The sequence below is a fragment of the Impatiens glandulifera genome, chromosome 1 (assembly GCF_907164915.1).
Source record: "Impatiens glandulifera chromosome 1, dImpGla2.1, whole genome shotgun sequence".
NCBI classification, from domain to species: Eukaryota; Viridiplantae; Streptophyta; class Magnoliopsida; order Ericales; family Balsaminaceae; genus Impatiens; species Impatiens glandulifera.
Genome location: NC_061862.1, coordinates 80,051,332 through 80,071,578, shown reverse-complemented (window position 1 = coordinate 80,071,578; position 20,247 = coordinate 80,051,332). Strand labels below are relative to the sequence as shown.

The 20,247-nt window shown below is 32.3% G+C and overlaps 3 protein-coding genes and 1 long non-coding RNA gene across 7 annotated transcripts; 2 read left to right on the top strand and 2 right to left on the bottom strand.

Annotated features, from left to right (window-relative positions):
* Positions 1-7,896: 7,896 nt before the first annotated feature.
* LOC124921791 lies at positions 7,897-10,123 on the bottom strand. Of its 4 annotated transcripts, none has more exons than XR_007097714.1 (7): positions 9,913-10,123; positions 9,029-9,772; positions 8,830-8,903; positions 8,621-8,756; positions 8,358-8,491; positions 8,165-8,251; positions 7,897-8,074 (listed from the first exon to the last, which is right to left on the bottom strand). It is a non-coding gene; the product is annotated as an uncharacterized LOC124921791 (long non-coding RNA). The 4 variants fall into 4 exon arrangements; XR_007097715.1 differs by having other exon boundaries at positions 8,358-8,474; XR_007097716.1 differs by having other exon boundaries at positions 8,358-8,756; positions 9,029-9,176; positions 9,660-9,772.
* Positions 10,124-13,908: 3,785 nt separating this feature from the next.
* On the top strand, positions 13,909-15,621 carry LOC124933742. Its single transcript, XM_047474177.1, has 3 exons — positions 13,909-14,588; positions 14,698-15,136; positions 15,205-15,621. The coding sequence occupies exons 1-3, from the start codon at positions 13,909-13,911 to the stop codon at positions 15,619-15,621; spliced, it is 1,536 nt and encodes a 511-aa protein (XP_047330133.1).
* Positions 15,622-15,918: 297 nt separating this feature from the next.
* LOC124933734 (RING-H2 finger protein ATL54-like) lies at positions 15,919-16,794 on the bottom strand. The gene has a single exon (XM_047474171.1). The coding sequence runs from the start codon at positions 16,672-16,674 to the stop codon at positions 15,919-15,921; it is 756 nt and encodes a 251-aa protein (XP_047330127.1). The 5' UTR covers positions 16,675-16,794.
* Positions 16,795-17,402: 608 nt separating this feature from the next.
* LOC124919058 (dicarboxylate transporter 2.1, chloroplastic-like) lies at positions 17,403-20,201 on the top strand. Its single transcript, XM_047459190.1, has 4 exons — positions 17,403-18,367; positions 18,469-18,782; positions 19,335-19,783; positions 19,869-20,201. The coding sequence occupies exons 1-4, from the start codon at positions 17,519-17,521 to the stop codon at positions 19,982-19,984; spliced, it is 1,728 nt and encodes a 575-aa protein (XP_047315146.1). The 5' UTR covers positions 17,403-17,518; the 3' UTR covers positions 19,985-20,201.
* The last annotated feature ends 46 nt before the right edge of the window (positions 20,202-20,247 follow it).

The following is a 20,247-nucleotide window of genomic DNA, read 5'->3' as shown; positions in this document are numbered from 1 at the left end:
TTATATTGTCTCAACAAACACTCCCCTTCAAGATGGAAGTCTTTAAACTTTAGCTTAAGCCTTAAATCATAAAGTTTGTTGTATTTTTTTGTTTTCCATGCTATTAGAGCATTATCAATGTAATACAATAACTTGTATGTGATTTTCTAGGATCATAACGAGAAGCTCAATCACTATTAGAATATGCTGAAATAATAAATTATTCTTAGAAGCATAAAAAAATATCTATGGATGATGTTCCTTTAAGATATTTGACCACTTTAATAGCAAACTCAAAATGTGATTTATAAGGTTTATTAAAATGTGAAATTTAAATATAGTAAATGACCAATTAATCATATATACTTTTTAACGTCACAAAAATATCATTCACTGCTTTTTGAATCAATTTGGTATCTCTAGTCATGTGGATAGATGATGGTTTAGCAACAATCAAGAACATATCAAAAATAATGTCAATAATATATTTTTTTTTGCTGGTTAACATAAATTCCATCATCAATTTGTATAATTTCAAAGCCTAAGAAAACTTAGTTTTACCCAAATCTTTAATAGAAAATTTGGTATTAATAATATTTTTTTATTTCATCATTTTGCTCTATTTAATTCCCTATTAGTATGACATCATCAACATAAATAAGCAAACAAATAATATTAGATCCATCAATTTTGATGAATAAACAATAGTCATATTCAGATTTTTTTAAACCATTATCACTAAGGATGCTAAAATTTTGAAAATATCATTGTGTAGACGATTATTCCAAGCCCTATATATGATTTTGTTTAATTTACACACTTGTAGTGTTTTTTTAAACCTTCTAGAACTTTCATATATAAATCTTTTTCCACTAAGTCATGCAAGAAAACATTATTTACATCTATTTGATGTAATTTCCATTTTTAACAGCTGTTAAAGCAAAAAGTTGTCTAATAGTCAATGGCATAATCAATTCTATCTTTTTGGTTATACCTCTTTGCATCTAGTCTAGTTTTACATTTATCAATATTGTCATCATCATTTAATTTTGTTTTAAAAATGATTTACAACCTATTATTTCTTTCATTAGAAAGTTCTGTTATAACCCACGTATTATTTTTATACCTTCACATATTTGAAATGTTTGTTTGTTCATTAATATTGAAATCATATTAAAATGGATTAAGAATATAGTTAGAAAACTTATTTGCAGAATGAAGATCTATTTGTCTGATTCTCGACATTTTTAATTTTTTTCGAGAACTTGTTTATACATTTTGTATTCATCCATAAAAAGTTTTTGAAAATCGTGTATGTTTAGTGGCATGAACAAAAGTTGATGGTCTTTTTTTTTTTTATCATATTATCTTTTGTTTTTTTCCACCATTTTGAATATTCAATCAACTTAAAACAGTCATCCTTCATGTGACATTTGCCTCTACAGTGAGTGCATCTTGCACTCTTATTCTTGTTTAAAAGTTGATAAACTCTTTCACCTTCTTCTTTTATCACCATTGCAAATTTTTGTAAAGGCTTTTTATGTTTGATCCTCTTTTCGACATTATGAAGCATTGTAAATGATTTGTAAACGTTTGACCATGGATCTTGCATGAGAATTTGATCTTTGACATACTCGTATTTATCATCAAGTCCATAAAAAATTGAAGAAGCTTAAGTTACTCATCATCTTGAATGTTTCAAGAAAATATTTATCACAATTAAGTCGAATTCCTTTATATTTGCATTTTTTAGAGGTTTTAACCACATCATCTTATTCCACAACAATCTCACCTTAGAATAGTATTCTTCTAAGTTAAGGTCACCTTGTTGGACAGAGCTAATATCCTTTTGAAGGTTGTACCTCTTCGGGCCATTGTTCCTTCATATTTGGACTTGATCTCAAGCCACATATCACAACTGGTTTTCTTGGATTGAAATCTTCTTCCAATTTTTGTATTTATCGTATTCATAATCCAAGCCCTAACTAAGGCATCAAGAATACCCCATTGGTTTTCATCTTCTTGATCTTTTGATTCTGAATATGAACCATCAATAAGGTCAATCTTAATTTTTGTTTGAAGAGCAAACCTAATACTTAGATTCCATTCGAAATAAGTTTTTCTTCTAGTAATAATGGTTGAGGTAATATTTAGGCATGGATGATCTTTGGGATGTATAAGAACATGATCATTGTTGTATTTCTTTTTTGTAATTGTTTGGTTAGGGTTCTGGTTTGGATTCTAGGTGTTAGGTTTAGGGATTTGAGTCATAGTTGGTGTACGAGTTAGAATCGAAACTCTATTTGACTGTTAAACCATCGACATAAGAGTAGTATACAATTATGCTGGAATTTTAGGAAGTTGAGGTTCATAACATACATTGATGTCTAAAGATCTAGAAACCATGTCTTACTTTGATAGAATTAGTAGATCGTCTTCTTTTCTGCCTATATTTGCTCTGATACCATGAACAATTTAGGCGAAGAAGAAGACAATCTACCGATTCTATCAAAATAAGACATGACTTCTAGATCTTCAAATATCAATGTAAGTTATGAACCTCAACTCCTGAAATATCCTGCATAATTGTATACTACTCTTATGACGATGGTTTTAGAGTCAAATATAGTTTCGATTCCAATTCGTACACCAATTATGACTCAAAACTTTATCCTTAACACCCATAATTCAAACCAGAACTCTAACCAAACAATTAAAAAATGAAATACAACAATAATCCTCTTTCTTGTACATCCAACAGATCATCCAGACCTAATTAGAAGGGAAAATTATTTTGTATAGAGTTTAAGTATTATGTTTGCTTTTTTCCCCCAAAATTTTTTTAGGTTTTCTCTTCAAGCAAAAATTAAGATAGACTTTATTAATGATTTATATCCAGACCAAAAGATCAAGAAGATGCAAACTAGTAGGGTATTGTTGATGCCTTAGTTAAAGCTTGGATTATGAATACAATAGAAATAAGAATTGGAAAAAGATTTATATCCAAAAAAACCAGTCGTGATATGTGGCTTGAGATCAAGTCTAGATATGAAGGAAACAATGGTCTGATTAGCTCCGTCCAACATGGTGACTTTGACTTAGAAGAATACTATTATAAGGTGAGATTTGTGTGGAATGAGATGATGGGGTTAAAACCTCTAAGAAGATGCAAATATAAAGTAATTCGACTTAATTGTGATGGATGTTTTCTTGAAGTATTCAAGATGATAGGAACTTAAACTTTTTCAATTTTTGATGGGGCTTGATGATAAATACAAGTATGTCAAATTCTCATGCAAGATCTATGGTCAGACGTTTATAAATCATTTACAATATTTGAGAATGTCAAAAAAAGAACCAAACAGAAAAGGTCTTTTCAAAATCTGCAATGGTGATAAAAGAAGAAGGTGAAAGAGTTTATCATCCTCCAAACAAAAATAAGAGTGCAAGTTTCCCTCACTATGGAGGCAAATGTCACATGAAGGATGGTTGCTTTAAGTTGATTGGATATCTAAAATGGTGGAAACAACCAAAAGATAATGTGATCAAAAAAATACCATCAACTTTTGTTCATGCCACTACATACATAGATGATTTTTAGGAATTTTCAATGGATGAATACAAAATGTATAAACAGTTCTTGAAGAACATGAGATATTTCAAAAACAAAGCAAATGGATCTTATTCATCTGCAGGTAAGTTTCTTAATTTGTTTGAATATGATTTTAGCATTAATAAACAAACAAATATATCAAGTATGCAATAATAGGAATGCATTTTCATATATAAGACAACTTGATGAACCTAAAATTATGTACTTAGTTGATGGATCAAGTATGAAAATTGAAATAGGAATTATGAAACTTCTTCTTGATGGTTTGAAACTAAAAGATGTATTATATGCACAATCTTTTAGATATTGTTTAATTGTAGTTTCAAAACTTATAAAGGATAACAAAATGAACTGTATTTTCTCAAAATCTAATTGTTATTTGTAAGACCTTGAGACAAGGTTCAAAGTAAATATGGGAAAGAAAATGGGGAATTTGTACTTTATTGAAGATAGTCTAATTTTTAATAAAAATCATAAATCTGCAGTTCATTGTTCTATAAATATTGTTTCTGATTTATTTCTTTTACACAAATGATTAAGACATCCTACTTTTAATTTTCTAAAAAGTGTATTTCTTGTTATTATGAATAAAAAATTTCATTGTTCAACATAACCTATTGCTAAAATGCAAAGAGTTTCTTTCGTTTAAAACGTTTCTAAAACATCAAAGATTTGTTAACTTATTCATATTGATATTTGGGGTTCATATCTAGAGTAATCAATCATTAACACACCTTTTATGCTTACTGTTGTTGATGATTACTCTCGATGTACATTTTTTTATGACAAGAAAAGTCTTTGTGTTTGAAAAACTTCATAATTTTTTTATGTTGTTAAAAATCAATATGACACAAATATTAAAACAATTAGATCACACAATGAAATTGTGTTTTTAAATGAAAAATGTTTTGAAATATTTAATTTCTTAGAAATTATTCATCAAACAACTTGTGTTTACTCATCTCAACAAAATGATGTTGTGGAGAGAAAAACGCAAACATTTATTTCAAGTTGTAAAATCATTAATTATTGATTCTAATTCAGATTTTAAATTTTGGCCTTATTCATTATTGACTGTAACTCATCTAATAAATAGAATTCTCACTAACATTTTAAATGGAAAAACTCCAATTGAAATGTTATCAAGAAAGAAATAAATTATAACTATTTTAATGTTTTTGGTTATTTATGTTGTTCTACAAATGTTTATCTAAACAAATCAAAGTTTTCAAAAAAAAGAGTCAATAAATGTGTTTTCATTGGATATCCTTTAAATAAAAAATGATATACAATTTATGATGCTGAAATAGGAAATGTTAGCATTTCAAGAAATGTTATTTTTTATGAAGATATTTTTCCATTTTAAACTATTCTAAACAAAGAAATTCCACAAGGAAACAAATCTTCTCATTTTCCATATTTCTTTGAAACAAATTTAAATAATTTAGAAAATGGACCACGGATGTAGTCGTGGTAGGTTTATGATAATGATTTTGAAAATGTTCAAACTGAAACTTCAAAATATTAACTTTTGAATTCTAATTATGAACCTGAATTGAATACAAGTGAAGGGATAATTTCTGCTTCTCAAGATGACATGAAGTTAATCCTATTCAAGATGAAATAAAATACGTGTCTCCAGGGACGGACCCAGGATTTCGAACTGGGGTGGGTTTGAAACAAATTTAGGGTGGACTTAAAATAATAACGAGAAAATTTTGAAAAAAATAAGTATATAAAAGTAAAGTTTTACCATTTTTTTAATAATTAGATAAAAAAAAATAATGAATTATATTAAATTTTTTAAAGAAATTAAGGGTAATGTAAAAAAAAAATTCAGGGTAGGCTTCAGCCCACCCGAGCCCCTACATAGATTCGTCCCTGCGTGTCTCAAAAAATTCAAAATTTATAAAATAGTCTGTTTGGATGAAGGATTATGTTGTAAGTCAAGTTGAAATAAATGCAAATAAAAAACAAAGTTATTTACCACTATCATTTTCATTTGTATCAATTTGCAACAATGAATAATACATTGAATTCTTAGGCAACATTAATCAGTTTGTTGAACCCAACTTCATACATACAGTTAGTTTTAAATTTAGATTGGAATAAAGCTATGGATGATGAGCATCTGTTCTTCATAAAAAATAATACTTGGATTATAATATAACTTCTTAAAGAAAAAAAAAACAATAGGTTGTAGATGGTAGTATTGATAAATGTAAAGCTAGATTAGTTGCAAAGGGATATAACCAAAAAGATGGAATTGATTTTTCATCAGGTATATGTCCTTGTAGCTAAAGAAATCGACTATCATACTATTTCTTGCTTTAACAACGGCTAAGAAATGACATTTACATCAAAATGTAAATAATGTTTTCTTGCACGGTTTAGTTTGTTTAGTTGAAGAAGATTTATATATGAAAGTTCTAGAAGGTTTGAAATAGTGAAAATAGTGGAATTATTTTTATTATTGTTAGTATTTAGGACATGATTTATACTAGCTTATTTGATAATTGTTATTTATGTCTCAAGTGTTTATATCGATTATGAGTCAACACATGATATCTAAGTCTCGATTCATAGTTATGAGTCAACACATAACATCTAAATCTTGATTGAGGGTTATGAGTCAATGCGGGATATCTAAGTCTTGATTTATAGTTTATGAGTTATCAAAATAATATCAACTTTATCCTTTATGAAATATTATTATGTTATGGTGTGGTGAATTCAAATGCTTAAACTGAACATGTAAACTATTTTATATGTTACTTAAATTGATGTAGCTATAAAAATATATTGTGTTTTTTACTAGACTAGTTGTGCCCATATCATTTGATAAATGGGAAAAAGTGAAGGAATACATCTAACTAAGATGTAGAGTTTTGGAGTGTATGAGGGGGGAATTTGACAATGGATATATGAATTTGAGAATAATTTTGAATTCTTAAATTGTAACGAGAAAAGGAGACCAAGTTCATGAATTTGGAATAAGGAAACAATACAACATAGTGATAATTTTTATAATTGCGTTGGTTGTATCATCTTTATCATCGCCGGTACTTTGTAATTCCTCTTCAAGTGAACATGTTTACCACAATTCCAGCAATCAAGTGTTCGTCCACACTTGGACTGACTCTTCTTGTTCTCGTCATATATCTGCTCTTACCTTGATTGAAATTTCTATCATTACATTTACTCATGTTTTCAACATATAGAAAAGATTTTTGAACATTTCACCGAAATCAATTTTATGAACCACTTTAGTAAAAATACGATCTCTAACTTTAATAAATTTTAATTTTGCATTTCCAACAAAATTACTAATTGATACCATTATAGGTTCTCAGTTATTCAATATAGATGTTAACAAAATGAAGACACTAATTTCATCGCCAAAATCAATCTCAATAGACATCAATTGATTCACAATTGTATTAAATACGTTCAAATTAGTAGTGACAGAAGTACCATCAACCATTTTTAAGTTAAAGAACATTTTCATTTAATGTACATTATTGTTAACATATGATTTCCCATACATATCAGAGAGAACTTTTATCAGACTAATGGTGATCTTCTTTGTTACGTTATGAGCAACATTCTTGACAATAGTGTTGGTTAGTATCAATCGGATGAATCTCAAAACATGTCTATCAAGAAGTTTTTACTCAGTTTCATCAATCTTCTCTGATTTCTCACTCAAAATAACATGTAACTTCTTTCTATAAAGATAATCCTCAATTTGAATCCTCCATAATTCATAATCTATTCAATCGAATATTACAATGTCGTGTCCTATATTTTTCTCACCTACCATCGTTTCAAATGCTCCGATATAGCCTAACAACTATAATATCACATTAGTAGAAAAAGGGATATCATTAAGGGCAAAAACCGTTACTGAAAGTCACAAAAGTCGTTACTGATAATTTTCTGTAACGACGAATAAAACCGTTAACATTTATTACAGAAACGAGCGTTACTGATACTTTTCTAGTATCAGTAACTACTTTCGAAAATCGTTACTGAAACTCCCTCAACAACAATAACGTTTTAGTCGAGGTTAAACCGTTACAGATAAAGTTACATTAGTAACGGTTTTCGAAAGCCGTTATTGATACTAGAGAAGTATTAGTAACAGTGTTCTTATTCGTTAAACCGTATCAATAACGGTTTTCTTATGCATAAAACCGTTACTAAAAAAATTAATATTTTTTTTATAATATTTCATATTTGTACCTATATAAACAACAATAATAATAATAATAATAATAATAATAATCCATTTTGCAAAACCATTAATAACCAAAAACCACAATCATCAATCCAAAACAACAATAATCCACAAACTACAATCATAAATCCACAATTCATCAATCCACAAAAACCATAAATTAACCTTAAACTATAAAGCTCTAGGGTTTCCGATTTCAATATAAAGATCTGTAGGTTGTCTTTGTGTGAAACTCTCTCAACCTGGAGGAAGAGAAGAAAAACAAACTATCCATTGTCATGCATTGAACCAATAGAAATGTCAACAAATATAAGAAAATGATAGAAAACCACCATTTGTTCAATAATAGGCCCTCCATCAAGCTCTTCAGTTACAAAATGATTTGGTGCTCCTATTAACATCACACCAGCTTCAAAACGCTTGAATGAATGAAAATATACTATTGTATTAAGAATATATGAAGCATGGAGGATAAAGCTTTGAAAATAGTAATATTCATAATAAGAGGATAGGCAAAAGGCGAACCTGTTTGCACAATGGAACTTCACACATTTATAGTGAATTTGCACATGATGAGATTGTTTTGACTTGATCGGAATCTAACTTTTTTTGTATCTTGTCTTTCCTTTTTTTACATTTTTTCTGTAAAATGATCGCACCTAAGCATTCACATACGTTTTTAATACAAAGTTGACTCCTTTAAAATATAAACATAAGAACAAGGAGTCGCTAATGCTTGATAGTGTGATAAACATCCTAACAAGGAGTCTGAAACATTTTATGTGTACCTGCATGTACCTAACAAGTATTAAAAAATCTGTATCTTTAACCAAATTCAGGATCTCCGCCTCTCTCTAATGATACGGGATAGCATGGCGTTCTAAAAATCATGCCACGTGGGTATTTGGGCCTCTTTCGTGGTTACTGTCGAGAAGACAAAACTCATCAACATGGTATGCAGACTAGCTTGAAGAGAGACAGATCTTTCAGTTGTTACCTTATCACACAAATTATTTCTACTGATAGCTTCCCATCCTGCCATCCATGCAACAAATCCACCAGACAATGGTCCTAAGAAACATTTGTTATGGCTTCAATGAGGGTTCTTTTCTGTATTGGTTCGTATGGGGTTTGTCTTTCTCAAATTTTCAGCCAAACAATGTTAGAAATGTCGATTGACAAATTGGAACAGAAACCTGTTTGGAAGCAAGAACAACAATCCTATATTTGGGATCAAGAGAAGGCACTCGAACAACTGATCTCATTGCATTAAACATCCTTGCCAGCTTTTGGAATTCCTCTTCCATTCTCACTCGACAGGATTGAAGACAAACTCATTGCATCCTTGAAATATAAAATAGTGTTAGGAAAATAGAACTCCATTTTGTAAATGCAGGAAATAGTTAAAACGAAGGCAGATTGGTTGTGAATCATACTTGTGTCAGTTGTGTATCAGTGTCAGAATTAAAACTAGCTTCACATTTGAACTTCCCTCATTAACTCTTCTCTTCTTAAAAGGTTGCAGAGACTATCATCCACAATCCATGGACAAATTCATAAGGCAGGCTCTAATTTTGTTTTGGACTTCCATAACATCGAATACTTACACTCTATCTTAAAATTCATATTAAGATCACTTCCCAACATTTTAAAGACCTATTTTATTTTTGCCTCTCTTAAAATATATTTAGGCCTTTCATCTTTAATCTAAGAATGGATGCTAATTTCATACATATTGATGGCTATAGATAGTATTGGAAAATAAGGAAGAAACTAAATTATGAAATTAGTGCAAATAAAATAAAAAAGGAAAATGAAAAGGTGGACCTTCTGGAATAGAAGACTTGCTTCTTTTCGGGAACAAAGATATCAGCCCCGAGTATATTTCCTCCATTTGAGGCTATGCTTTCGGATAACTTAGAGACGATACCTAGCACATCCTGTTAGAAACAGCATAAGAAGAGTAATTTGGAATCTGTAAACTCCATTGATGATCTAGACACAATAGTTCTCAAATAGTAAGGAATTCGCTTGGAATATATGACGAAAACGAATGAATGGAAGGCGAGAGCGTGCTTACGGGACACTAGAAGACGTGAATTCCATGGACGAGAGATGGAGATGTAGAGGAGTTTAGGGATTCTCCCGCTAGATGCAATTCGAGGGATCTTCTATCGAATCCGCATACTTTTGAAAGGTTCGTCTTCACTCTGCGGAAGAGGTTGATCATATTCTCTCTCGCCTTCACTCACACAAATGCAAGGTTCTCATCCAATACCTAACCTTTCTTTTCTGTTGGAGCTTTGCGTTGCCTCCACAGTCCACACTCTTAGAAGAAATTGTAGCCATATCAGTAACGGTTTTCTCATAAAACGTTACCAATACTATATCAGTAACGGTTTTCCAACAAAACTAACGATTTTTTTCATAAACCGTTACTAATACCTCTTGTGAAGTTAAAACGACAGACTTTATATTAGTAACAATTTTCTCATAAATCGTTACCAATACTCTTTCAGTAACGGTTTTGGTGGAAAATCGTTACTGATAGTCTTCCAAAAAAGTTGAACAACAGCCATAAACCGTTACTGATACACTTAATTCGAAAAAAAATAAAGACGTTGGCATCTATAACGGGGTTTTCCTATGTCCGTTACTGAAGATTTTTATCAGTAACAACTATATATAATCGTTACTGATATACTCATAACAGTAACGGTTTATCTTAACCGTTACTAATAAAAACTATCAGTAAGAGATTTCGAGCGCCGTTACTAATTTTCATTACGGAAGTCTATTTTTCCACTAGTGTCAATTGTTAAGATTTGGGTGCCGAAATCCAAACTAATTGAAACGATCTATACAAATGTAAAAAAATATAAGAATGTTAGAAGACACAAATTTATAATGGTTCATTCAAAAGAGCTACGTCCATTTTAACCGTCACCTGATTTCATTATGAAGAAAAAGAATTACAAAGTTTTGTCTCACACTATTTATCTCTATAGAATTATGTTTTACGATACTATAAAACCTTAACAACAACATATTTATAGGGTAAATATTAAGGTAATAAAACATAAATAACTCTTAGTTTAAGCTCAAGTCTAAACCTAATAAACTCTTATAACTTCTGCAAAGTTTATTATAAGTGTATGGCTATACAACTCAACAATGATAAATCATAACATTTGTAACCACAATATTTTGATGAGTATATCAAAAACACACCGAGTATAGCGGGATTAGAGTTTATTTATGGTGGTAGAAGGGAATAGAAGATAATACAAACATCCAAAAACTTTAAAATAAAAATATGAATCAAAATTTTTTTTTATAGAAAATCTGAAGAAGGAATTGATAATTTAATAATATTTTGGAAGAATTGAGGAGTATGTTGCCATTTGTAATTAATATGTCAAAATGATGAAGGTAAAGAAGTATGGGAAAGTAAAAGTACAAATAATATTATTAATTGTAAAAAATTTTCTTTGACTTTACCATTTTGAGGTGATGTTATTAAAGCACGACAAACGAAAAGAAAGACAAGACCATACTGCTTACAAAATTCCCAAAACAGTTTGTTATCAAATTCACAACCATTATCACATTGGATGTTTTTTTTTATCTTTCTTTCAAACTGAGTGTAAATAAACGTTCTAAAATTTAAGACCATAGAATAAACATTGGATTTATTTGACAAAAGAAATGTGTAAAAAAATTAGAATAATCATCCAATAATAATATATAATAACGATGATTGAAAGACAAAACATGAGATTTCATAAAATTAGTGTAGTGTGAACAATCTTAAATGACATAGGAATAAAAGAATCTAAAGAAAGAAATGGCAATTTAATATGTTTTTCAAGAGGAGATGAATGATAATTCTATAATTTCTAAATTTATTATATTCAATAAAATTATTTTATATAGTAAAATTATACAAATAAATTCTTTAATATAATATATATTATAATATATTAAAAATTTATATTATTATAAATAAATAAATTTAAAACTCTTATAAAACATGAAAAATAAATAAATAATTTGTGATTTTATATATTTAATTATGTTTATAAGGTTTATTTTTTTTTTTTGTATCTAAATAATATTTTATAATAAATAACTAATTTTTTTTTTTTAAAATAATTAAAATAGAAGTAGTTTCAAGAACAAGAACTAATATACATATCTCAACTTTTAAAAAATAATAATTATATTAGTTCCCCAGGGTTAGCATTAAAATATTTTTAAATCACACTCATATCAATTTTCTTTGAAGCTAATTTTATGTTTTGTTTTTTAAATCCACCATAATAACTTTAGTCTAATAAGATAGTGTGGAATTCTGAAGTATATGAAGTTTTCTAAATGAATGATCATGGTTGGACAAAGCTAATAATGACCATCATTTTAACTTAAATTTGAAATATTTAATTTATTATGCAAGACAAGACAAGATAGATGATGATTATTGTTTTCATAATTAATTTAATTTAGAAGCAAATTAAATAGATGTAACTATCAAGAGAATGGGCAACAAGGAATGCAATGGAAGATAGATGATGATTATTGGATTTACCTGGAATTTTGTCTCTTATCATTTATTTAAATAATGTAACTATCAAGAGAATGGGCAACAAGGAATGCAATGGATGATATATTATTATTATATGATTATTTGGCAATAGCAAGTGGGTAACCGTTTTCTTCTATAAAGATATAGATAGATAGATGAAGTAAGTTGGATGAGATTCCAATAAAGCAACTTTTATGTTTCACTCCATTTTCCTCATCAAATAATAACACCTAATAAATAATTAAATAAGGCTTAGCTAGTTTCTAATTCACTTAAAGCTTTCCAATCTATACTTTTCATTAATAATGAACTGTATTTGCATATAAATAAATTAGTCAATTTAGTGTTACAAGGTTTAAGTGAAAAAAGAAAATTATGAAATGTACATTTTTTTTTCTTTTTTTAATTTTAACATTCAACCGAACAATTATATAAACAATTTTTAAAATAGTTGATCATTATTCATTTTAACGGCTTAATGCATCCTTATTTTATATCCTTCAAGATTAACCTGCTAGGTAAGTACAAGTTAAGTTTAATTAAAACTTATAAAAATATTCCTAAATATATGTATTTGTATAGATATATATCTTTGTAATATTCCTAAATATATGTATTTGTACAAGTTAAGTTTAATTAAAATCACGTCAATCTGAGGTAGCCGACTCTACTTGTTTGAATATATGTAAATTTGAAATTTTTAAATGAATAACTTAAAGTTATATAATTAGAGTTATAGTAAATAATTTAAAGTTTTTGTTTTAATATAAGGTTTTCTTTTTTCTTTTAAAAAAATGTAATTTATATTAAAATAATGAGAAGGCAAAACACTTCAATTCTTCTTTCTTTTTCTTTTTTCTTCACCAAACTATATAATAAATGGGTGTTTGACTAAGTTTGGTAACAGTGCATTTTGTTCAATTTAATCTTTGATGTGTTTCATTTCATCACTCAAGTAATTACAAAATACTTTGTTTTTTATATCAAATAAAAATGTTAATCATCTCAACTATGTACAATATTACATAAAATTGATTATTTTTTTCTTATAAGATTCAAGCAATAATACTTAAATCTAAAACAGATCTCTAAGAGATTGAATGGTGTTGGTTATTTAAGAGTATTATTTTATGAGATAAGGATATGATGCTCTTGATATTTTTGTTTTGTTTTGTTTTTCATGAATTAGTTTATTATTTTATAAGATAAAAAAAAACAAAAATATTAATGGGATTTGAACTGATCACTTGGAAAATTCAGAATAAAATTAAACTTGATTTATTATTAGAAATTAGAGAGATTGGTCAAGCAAGCAAAGGACTAGCTATATATATATATATATAATCCATATATTGCATGAACTGCTCGATCCATCATATATGCATGAAGTAATGCCTTTTACATGTGAAGTTGGCTTTAAAACCACACTTGTGTTTTCGTCCCCTTTTTAATTAATTCCTCAAATTGATTCATATCTGCAAATCAACCACCATGAACAATAGATCAGTACCATCGTCATCATCTTCATCGGAAACATTAACAAATAGATCACAGCTTCATTCAAACAGCAAACTAATCCACGTTAATCCACCAAAATCACGCCTCATATCCCCAAAACTTTCTTTCCTACTCCTCCTCCTCCTCCCTATCTGCGCCGTCATCCTCCTCTTCATCGTCATTATAATTCATCAACACCCACAAAATTTCATCCACCATTTCCCCCCTTCCACCACCAACTGCACTACTACTACTACTGTCACCGCCCAACCGCCACAGTCTTCTACTGCCTCACGACTCCGGCGTGCAGTCACTTTTCTACCTCTAAAGGACTTGCGCTATGCCTCCGTTGCACATAATGGCCACACCTGGTTCATCAGCTCTATGTACGATACCCAGGAAGAAGGTGAGGTTCAGTACCAGAGATTTCCATCAGAAGCTTCACACGGTCGAGTATTGTGCCTCCGTGGAAAGGACACGCACGACGGGTCCTGGAACTCGTATGGGCTGGCGTGGGCTGATTCGCTGCCCGAAAATGCAACATTCATGAAGGGAAAGACATTTGTGTCCTACAATCATTACAACTACGACAACATATGGCATGGATTATCAGCTATGGTCCCTTTTGTAGCTTGGCACATCAAGACCGGTTGCTCTACTATACCACCTTCTAGGTACCTACTATTGCATTGCATGCATTATAACCTTCACCACTCTTTTCTTTTTCTTTGCATTTCATTATATATATTGTTCCTGATCTGATCGATCTTGCATCATATGCAGATGGATTCTTTACCATTGGGGTGAACTTAGGAGCAGCATCAGTCCCTGGCTCAGGACTATTATGGAGGCCACTTTTTCTGCTCCTCTTCTTATAGAGGATTTTCAAAACTGGCCTTCTACAGGCGGAAACAGTACATCCGAGGACTTGCCCACTGCCTGTTTTGAAGAGGCGGTTGTCATGAGACACAACGAAGGGGGGATGTCTAGACAAAGAAGAGTGGAGGTTTACGATTTGATGAGGTGTAGGGCTAGGGTTCAGTGCAACCTTACTACGCTCCAAAACAGACCCTTGATCGGAATGACAATGTTTATGAGAACCGGACCAAGATCGTTTAGGAATGAAAGTGAAGTGATTAGGATTTTCGAGAAAGAGTGTATGAAGGTGAAAGGTTGTCAATTAAGAGTTGCTTACTCCAATAACCTCACTTTCTGTCAACAGGTACTTGACAATTAGGACGTCCCTGTTTGGTTTTATATATAGTTTTAATATTGGTTTTGGTTTTGAAGGTGGAAGTTATGAAGTGGACGGACATATTGATATCACCACACGGAGCACAACTAACAAACATGTTCCTAATGGATAGAAACAGCAGTGTTTTGGAGTTCTTCCCCAAAGGATGGCTGAAACTGGCCGGAGTTGGGCAGTACGTGTATCACTGGATAGCCAGTTGGTCGGGCATGATCCACCGTGGGGCATGGAGGGATCCGGTTGGGGATGGGTCTTGTCCGTATCAGGAAGATGACAAAAGGTGCATGTCCTTTTACAAGAGTGGAAAGATTGGTTATAACCAGACACATTTCTCAGAATGGGCAAGAGACGTGCTCAATGACGTCTCCACAAGGAAGAAAGAAGCAGCAACAACAGCAAAAGGAGGATCAGCTAATTATAATAAGGATGAAGAATGCGTTTGTGGATCTAATTAATCATATATAGCTTAATTAGGCCTTGTTTGGATCACACCTTACTGTTTAAGGAATTCTTAAATGGTCATTTTATATATAATATACATATGTGTAATTAGTGTTATGAGTCTTATGACTTTAAATAATAATATTCAACAAAGCAAAGCTAGCTATTTACCTCTTAACCAAACAAACAGGGTCTTAGCTCACATGTTTGCTTCCAAATCACATTATTATCATTATTATTACTATAGTCCTTTTCCATTTGGAATTGGCCTGAATATGTTGCCTCATCATCACCGGTGGTTTCCTTTCTCATCACAATAATCTCTCCTGAGATTCAACTCCGCCTGGGCCACCGGAATTTGGGCAGCGGGCGGGAGGAGGCGATGGCAGCAGTGGAGGGGCGGGGGATACGATCAAGGCCCGGCAATTGGGGCACATGGTGTGGGAAGTGAGCCAAGTGTCAATACATGGAATATGAAAGGCGTGACTGCATTTTGGGAGAATCCGTAAGAGTTGGTCTTCTTCAAATTCATTCAGACAAACAGAGCAATTCTTTCCTTGTACATCTAATTCTTTCCTGAATTTCAAAACTTCAATTCCATTTATAACAGACGGCAAAAGCCCTGTCGTCCTTATGTACCAGATGGGATGATCAAGAACGGGGCTACTCTGCTCTTCTTCTTCTTCTTCTTCTAGGCTCAACTCGCCGCCATGATGATGATGATCATGATTGTGATGCAGGTGGGTTTCTCTATGATTGTACGGCCAGGTGGTGGTTGGTGATGGGTTCTGGGTGTTCCTATAGTATCTGTAGATGTTGAGAGAGGAGAAGAAGAATAAAGCTGCAGCAAATAAGACCAAGGGGGCGATGACAATGAGCTGGGGAGTGTTTGGGTATTGATGATTGGAACCTGAAGGGATTGAGATGGGTGGTGGCGGGGGCGGAGGTGGGATTTCGTCAGATGAATAAGGATAGCGACAGGGTGGATTGCATAAGATGATGCATTTCATGGGACAAAACCCGTCGTGATTTTGAGAAGAACAGTAATAATTTTCACAGATGTTCATCCTGTTAGATAGTGATGATCATATCTTCCAATCAAATTTGAGAGAGTAGAGGAGAGTAGAGTTTCTTCCCTATGGGAAGAAGAAGATGGTTACCTTGTTAGTATGTAATGTATGACGATATTATCCAAGCTCAGCACTTGTTCTAAGCGTCCAAATATCAATACCTATATATTATTACTTAATGTAAACTTATATTTAATAATAATAAAAGTCATATTCCTTTTTTAAATAGTTCCTGATCCATAACCCATGAAATTGTGCACATGAATTATTCCACATTTTTCAATAATCATCAACAGTGAGAAACCTAGTCACTCAAATGAGTCATATCTCAAGGTTTAGACCTTTGAGTTCAAGTATTAAGAGTGATAACTAAGAGACCAAAGATGAATATGATAACTAAAGATGAATATGATAACTGTTCAAAAAAAAAAGTTTGGACCTTTTAATTAATCTAAATTTGAAAGGGTAAACATAAATAAAATCCTTAAAGATAGTTGACCAAACTTTTTTAAGTCCAAACCTACTAAATTTATCAATAATAAATTAGTATATTTTGTGTTTGTTTATGATTTTGGGTAATGACGTTGAAGGGAAGTGTATTTTTTATTTATCAACCCATTAGGAACTAATTGAACCATGTAATCAAAGGGCACAAACAAAACATTATAATAAAGACATGACATGTCAACTTTATATGCATATTTTTGCTCGTCTATCTCACAGTGGGTCCTCCTCGTAGTTTCCGCTCTTCTCCTCCTCCTCCTCTTCATCACTGCTGCTCTCTTAATAAGAACCATCTCATTCCGATAACAAACAGCCTTCAATTCACTCCTACTCTACAATGGAGAGTTTTGCAATTCACTCTCCATCTTCCTCCTATCGCCTGTCTCTGCACCGCCGTCCACGTCAATCCATCCTAGCCAAATCCCCGCCGCACTTCTTTACCTCCACCCCACCTTTGCCCCCACTAGCAGTCTCCTCCGCCGCCGCCCGATTACCACTTGTTTCCACCCACCGTACTGTATCTCCATTCAATCTCGATTCTTTTTCAAAACCCAACAGAACCACCCTCTTCAAAACAACAACAATAATCAAATCTTCCGCGTCAGATAAAAGCAATGCCGTTGAATCACCAAAAGTCCAGCAATCTCAAGGTGTTAAAATCATCCCTCTTATAATATCAGTCTCAATCGGTTTAATCGTCCGGTTATTCGTACCCAAGCCGACGGAGGTTACTATGCAAGCTTGGCAATTGCTTTCGATTTTTCTCTCCACGATTGCCGGTCTTGTTCTCAGTCCTTTACCAGTCGGGGCTTGGGCTTTTCTCGGTCTTACGACCTCCATAGTCACTCAGACCTTGACCTTCTCAACTGCTTTCAGTGCTTTTACTAACGAAGTCATTTGGTTGATTGTGATATCTTTCTTCTTCGCTCGTGGGTTTGTCAAAACCGGATTGGGTGACAGAATCGCAACATACTTTGTGAAAATGTTGGGGAAAAGTACATTGGGTTTGTCTTACGGATTAACATTCAGTGAGGCTTTAATTGCTCCGGCAATGCCGAGCACAACTGCTAGGGCCGGCGGTGTGTTCTTGCCCATTATCAAATCATTGTCTCTATCTGCTGGAAGTAAACCAGGTGACCCATCTTCGAAGAAGCTTGGTTCTTACTTAATTCAATCTCAGTTTCAGGTTAGCTGGCAAGCAAATACAACTACATTTCTTTACTCTCTTTTTTTGTTTATTGCTGGCTGCAATCATATAATAAGTCTTCTTCTTTTGTGTGCTGACAGTCTGCTGGTAATTCTAGTGCACTTTTCCTAACTGCTGCAGCTCAAAACCTACTTTGTTTAAAACTAGCTGAGGAGCTTGGTGTTGTCATTGCAAACCCATGGGTTTCATGGTTTAAGGCAGCTAGTTTACCTGCACTTGTTTGTCTTCTAGCTACTCCTCTTGTTCTTTACAAGCTTTTCCCTCCTGAAACCAAAGACACCCCAGATGCCCCAGCCATGGCTGCTAAGAAACTCGATCTAATGGGCCCTGTCACTAAAAATGAATGGGTCATGGTTTCTACTATGCTTCTCGCCGTCTCCTTATGGGTTTGCGGGTAAGTCCCCACACCATCTATTAGGCCTTTGCTCGGTTTAGGGTTATCTTGTTCAATATAGGTTATTGGAAATGAGTGATTTGGATAAAAATAACTATGAAGGGATGTATCCTTGAATTTTGGGTTATTTAAGATTAAACCCAAATAACCTCGAACAAGACCAAAAAGAAACATACCCCGAGGGTAATTTGATATTATGATTGTTAAAAAAATAAATGGTTAATGAGTTTGCCCTCGCCGTCTTATCTCAAAAACTAGGCCTTGTTTGCCTTAGGGTTAGTTGGATAACCAGTAGGTTAACAGAAAATGAGTTACTTGAGTAAATTAGCATTAGGAGTATAAATATATAATGATTTTTTTAAAATGATAAAGGGTATTTTGATATGTTTGGTCAATGATTTGAATGATGAGGGGATCTATAGTTGAATAGTAGGTTATTTGAGATTAATCCCGAGTAACCTGACCCGAACTAGGCTAAAGTGGAACAAGACCTAAGGGTAATTTGGTATTATAATTGATGATTGAATGATTTCATTGTATCTATATTCGCAGAGATGCTCTTGGGATACCAAGTGTGGTAACTGCCATGATTGGCTTATCATTACTCTTGCTACTTGGAGTTCTTGATTGGGACGACTGTCTAAGCGAAAAATCGGCTTGGGATACTTTGGCTTGGTTTGCAGTTCTTGTGGGAATGGCAGGCCAGCTGACAAACCTGGGTATAGTTAGCTGGATGTCGGGTTGTGTTGCCAAATTGCTTCAATCTTTCTCTTTGAGCTGGCCGGCTGCATTTGTTGTTCTTCAGGCAGCTTATTTCGGCATCCATTACTTATTCGCTAGTCAAACAGGTCATGTCGGAGCTTTATACTCCGCATTTCTAGCTATGCATCTTGCTTCAGGTGTACCTGGTGTCCTTGCCGCTTTAGCTTTAGCTTACAATACAAATTTGTTTGGAGCTTTAACACATTATAGTAGTGGACAGGCTGCTGTATATTATGGAGGTAAGAGCATATCGCTATAATATGTTTTTGTTATGTTGTTGACATTGAATCTAACCGAATAATAATGTTTTTTTTCTTTCTGCAGCGGGTTATGTTGAACTTCCAGATGTTTTCAGGATTGGCTTCATTATGGCTATTGTCAATGCTACAATCTGGGGAGTTGTAGGAACCTTTTGGTGGAAGTTCTTGGGGCTGTATTGAATACTCATATACTGTCATGAGCTTTCAACTTCTTGTTAAGATAATTACAACTGTGATATGTGTAACTGAATCCGTCGAGTTTACTGATAAACTCGTGTATTTCATTTTGGAAATACCATTTCGGTCATATTTCTCAAACAGAGTGTTTATGAACTTAGTGTGACAGATTTAATTTATTGGCAATTTCTCTATTCAAATACTAAAGTGTTTTCAACTAGAGCAATATGATGTTTAAAGTTTAATTTATTTGACAAAAACAAAGC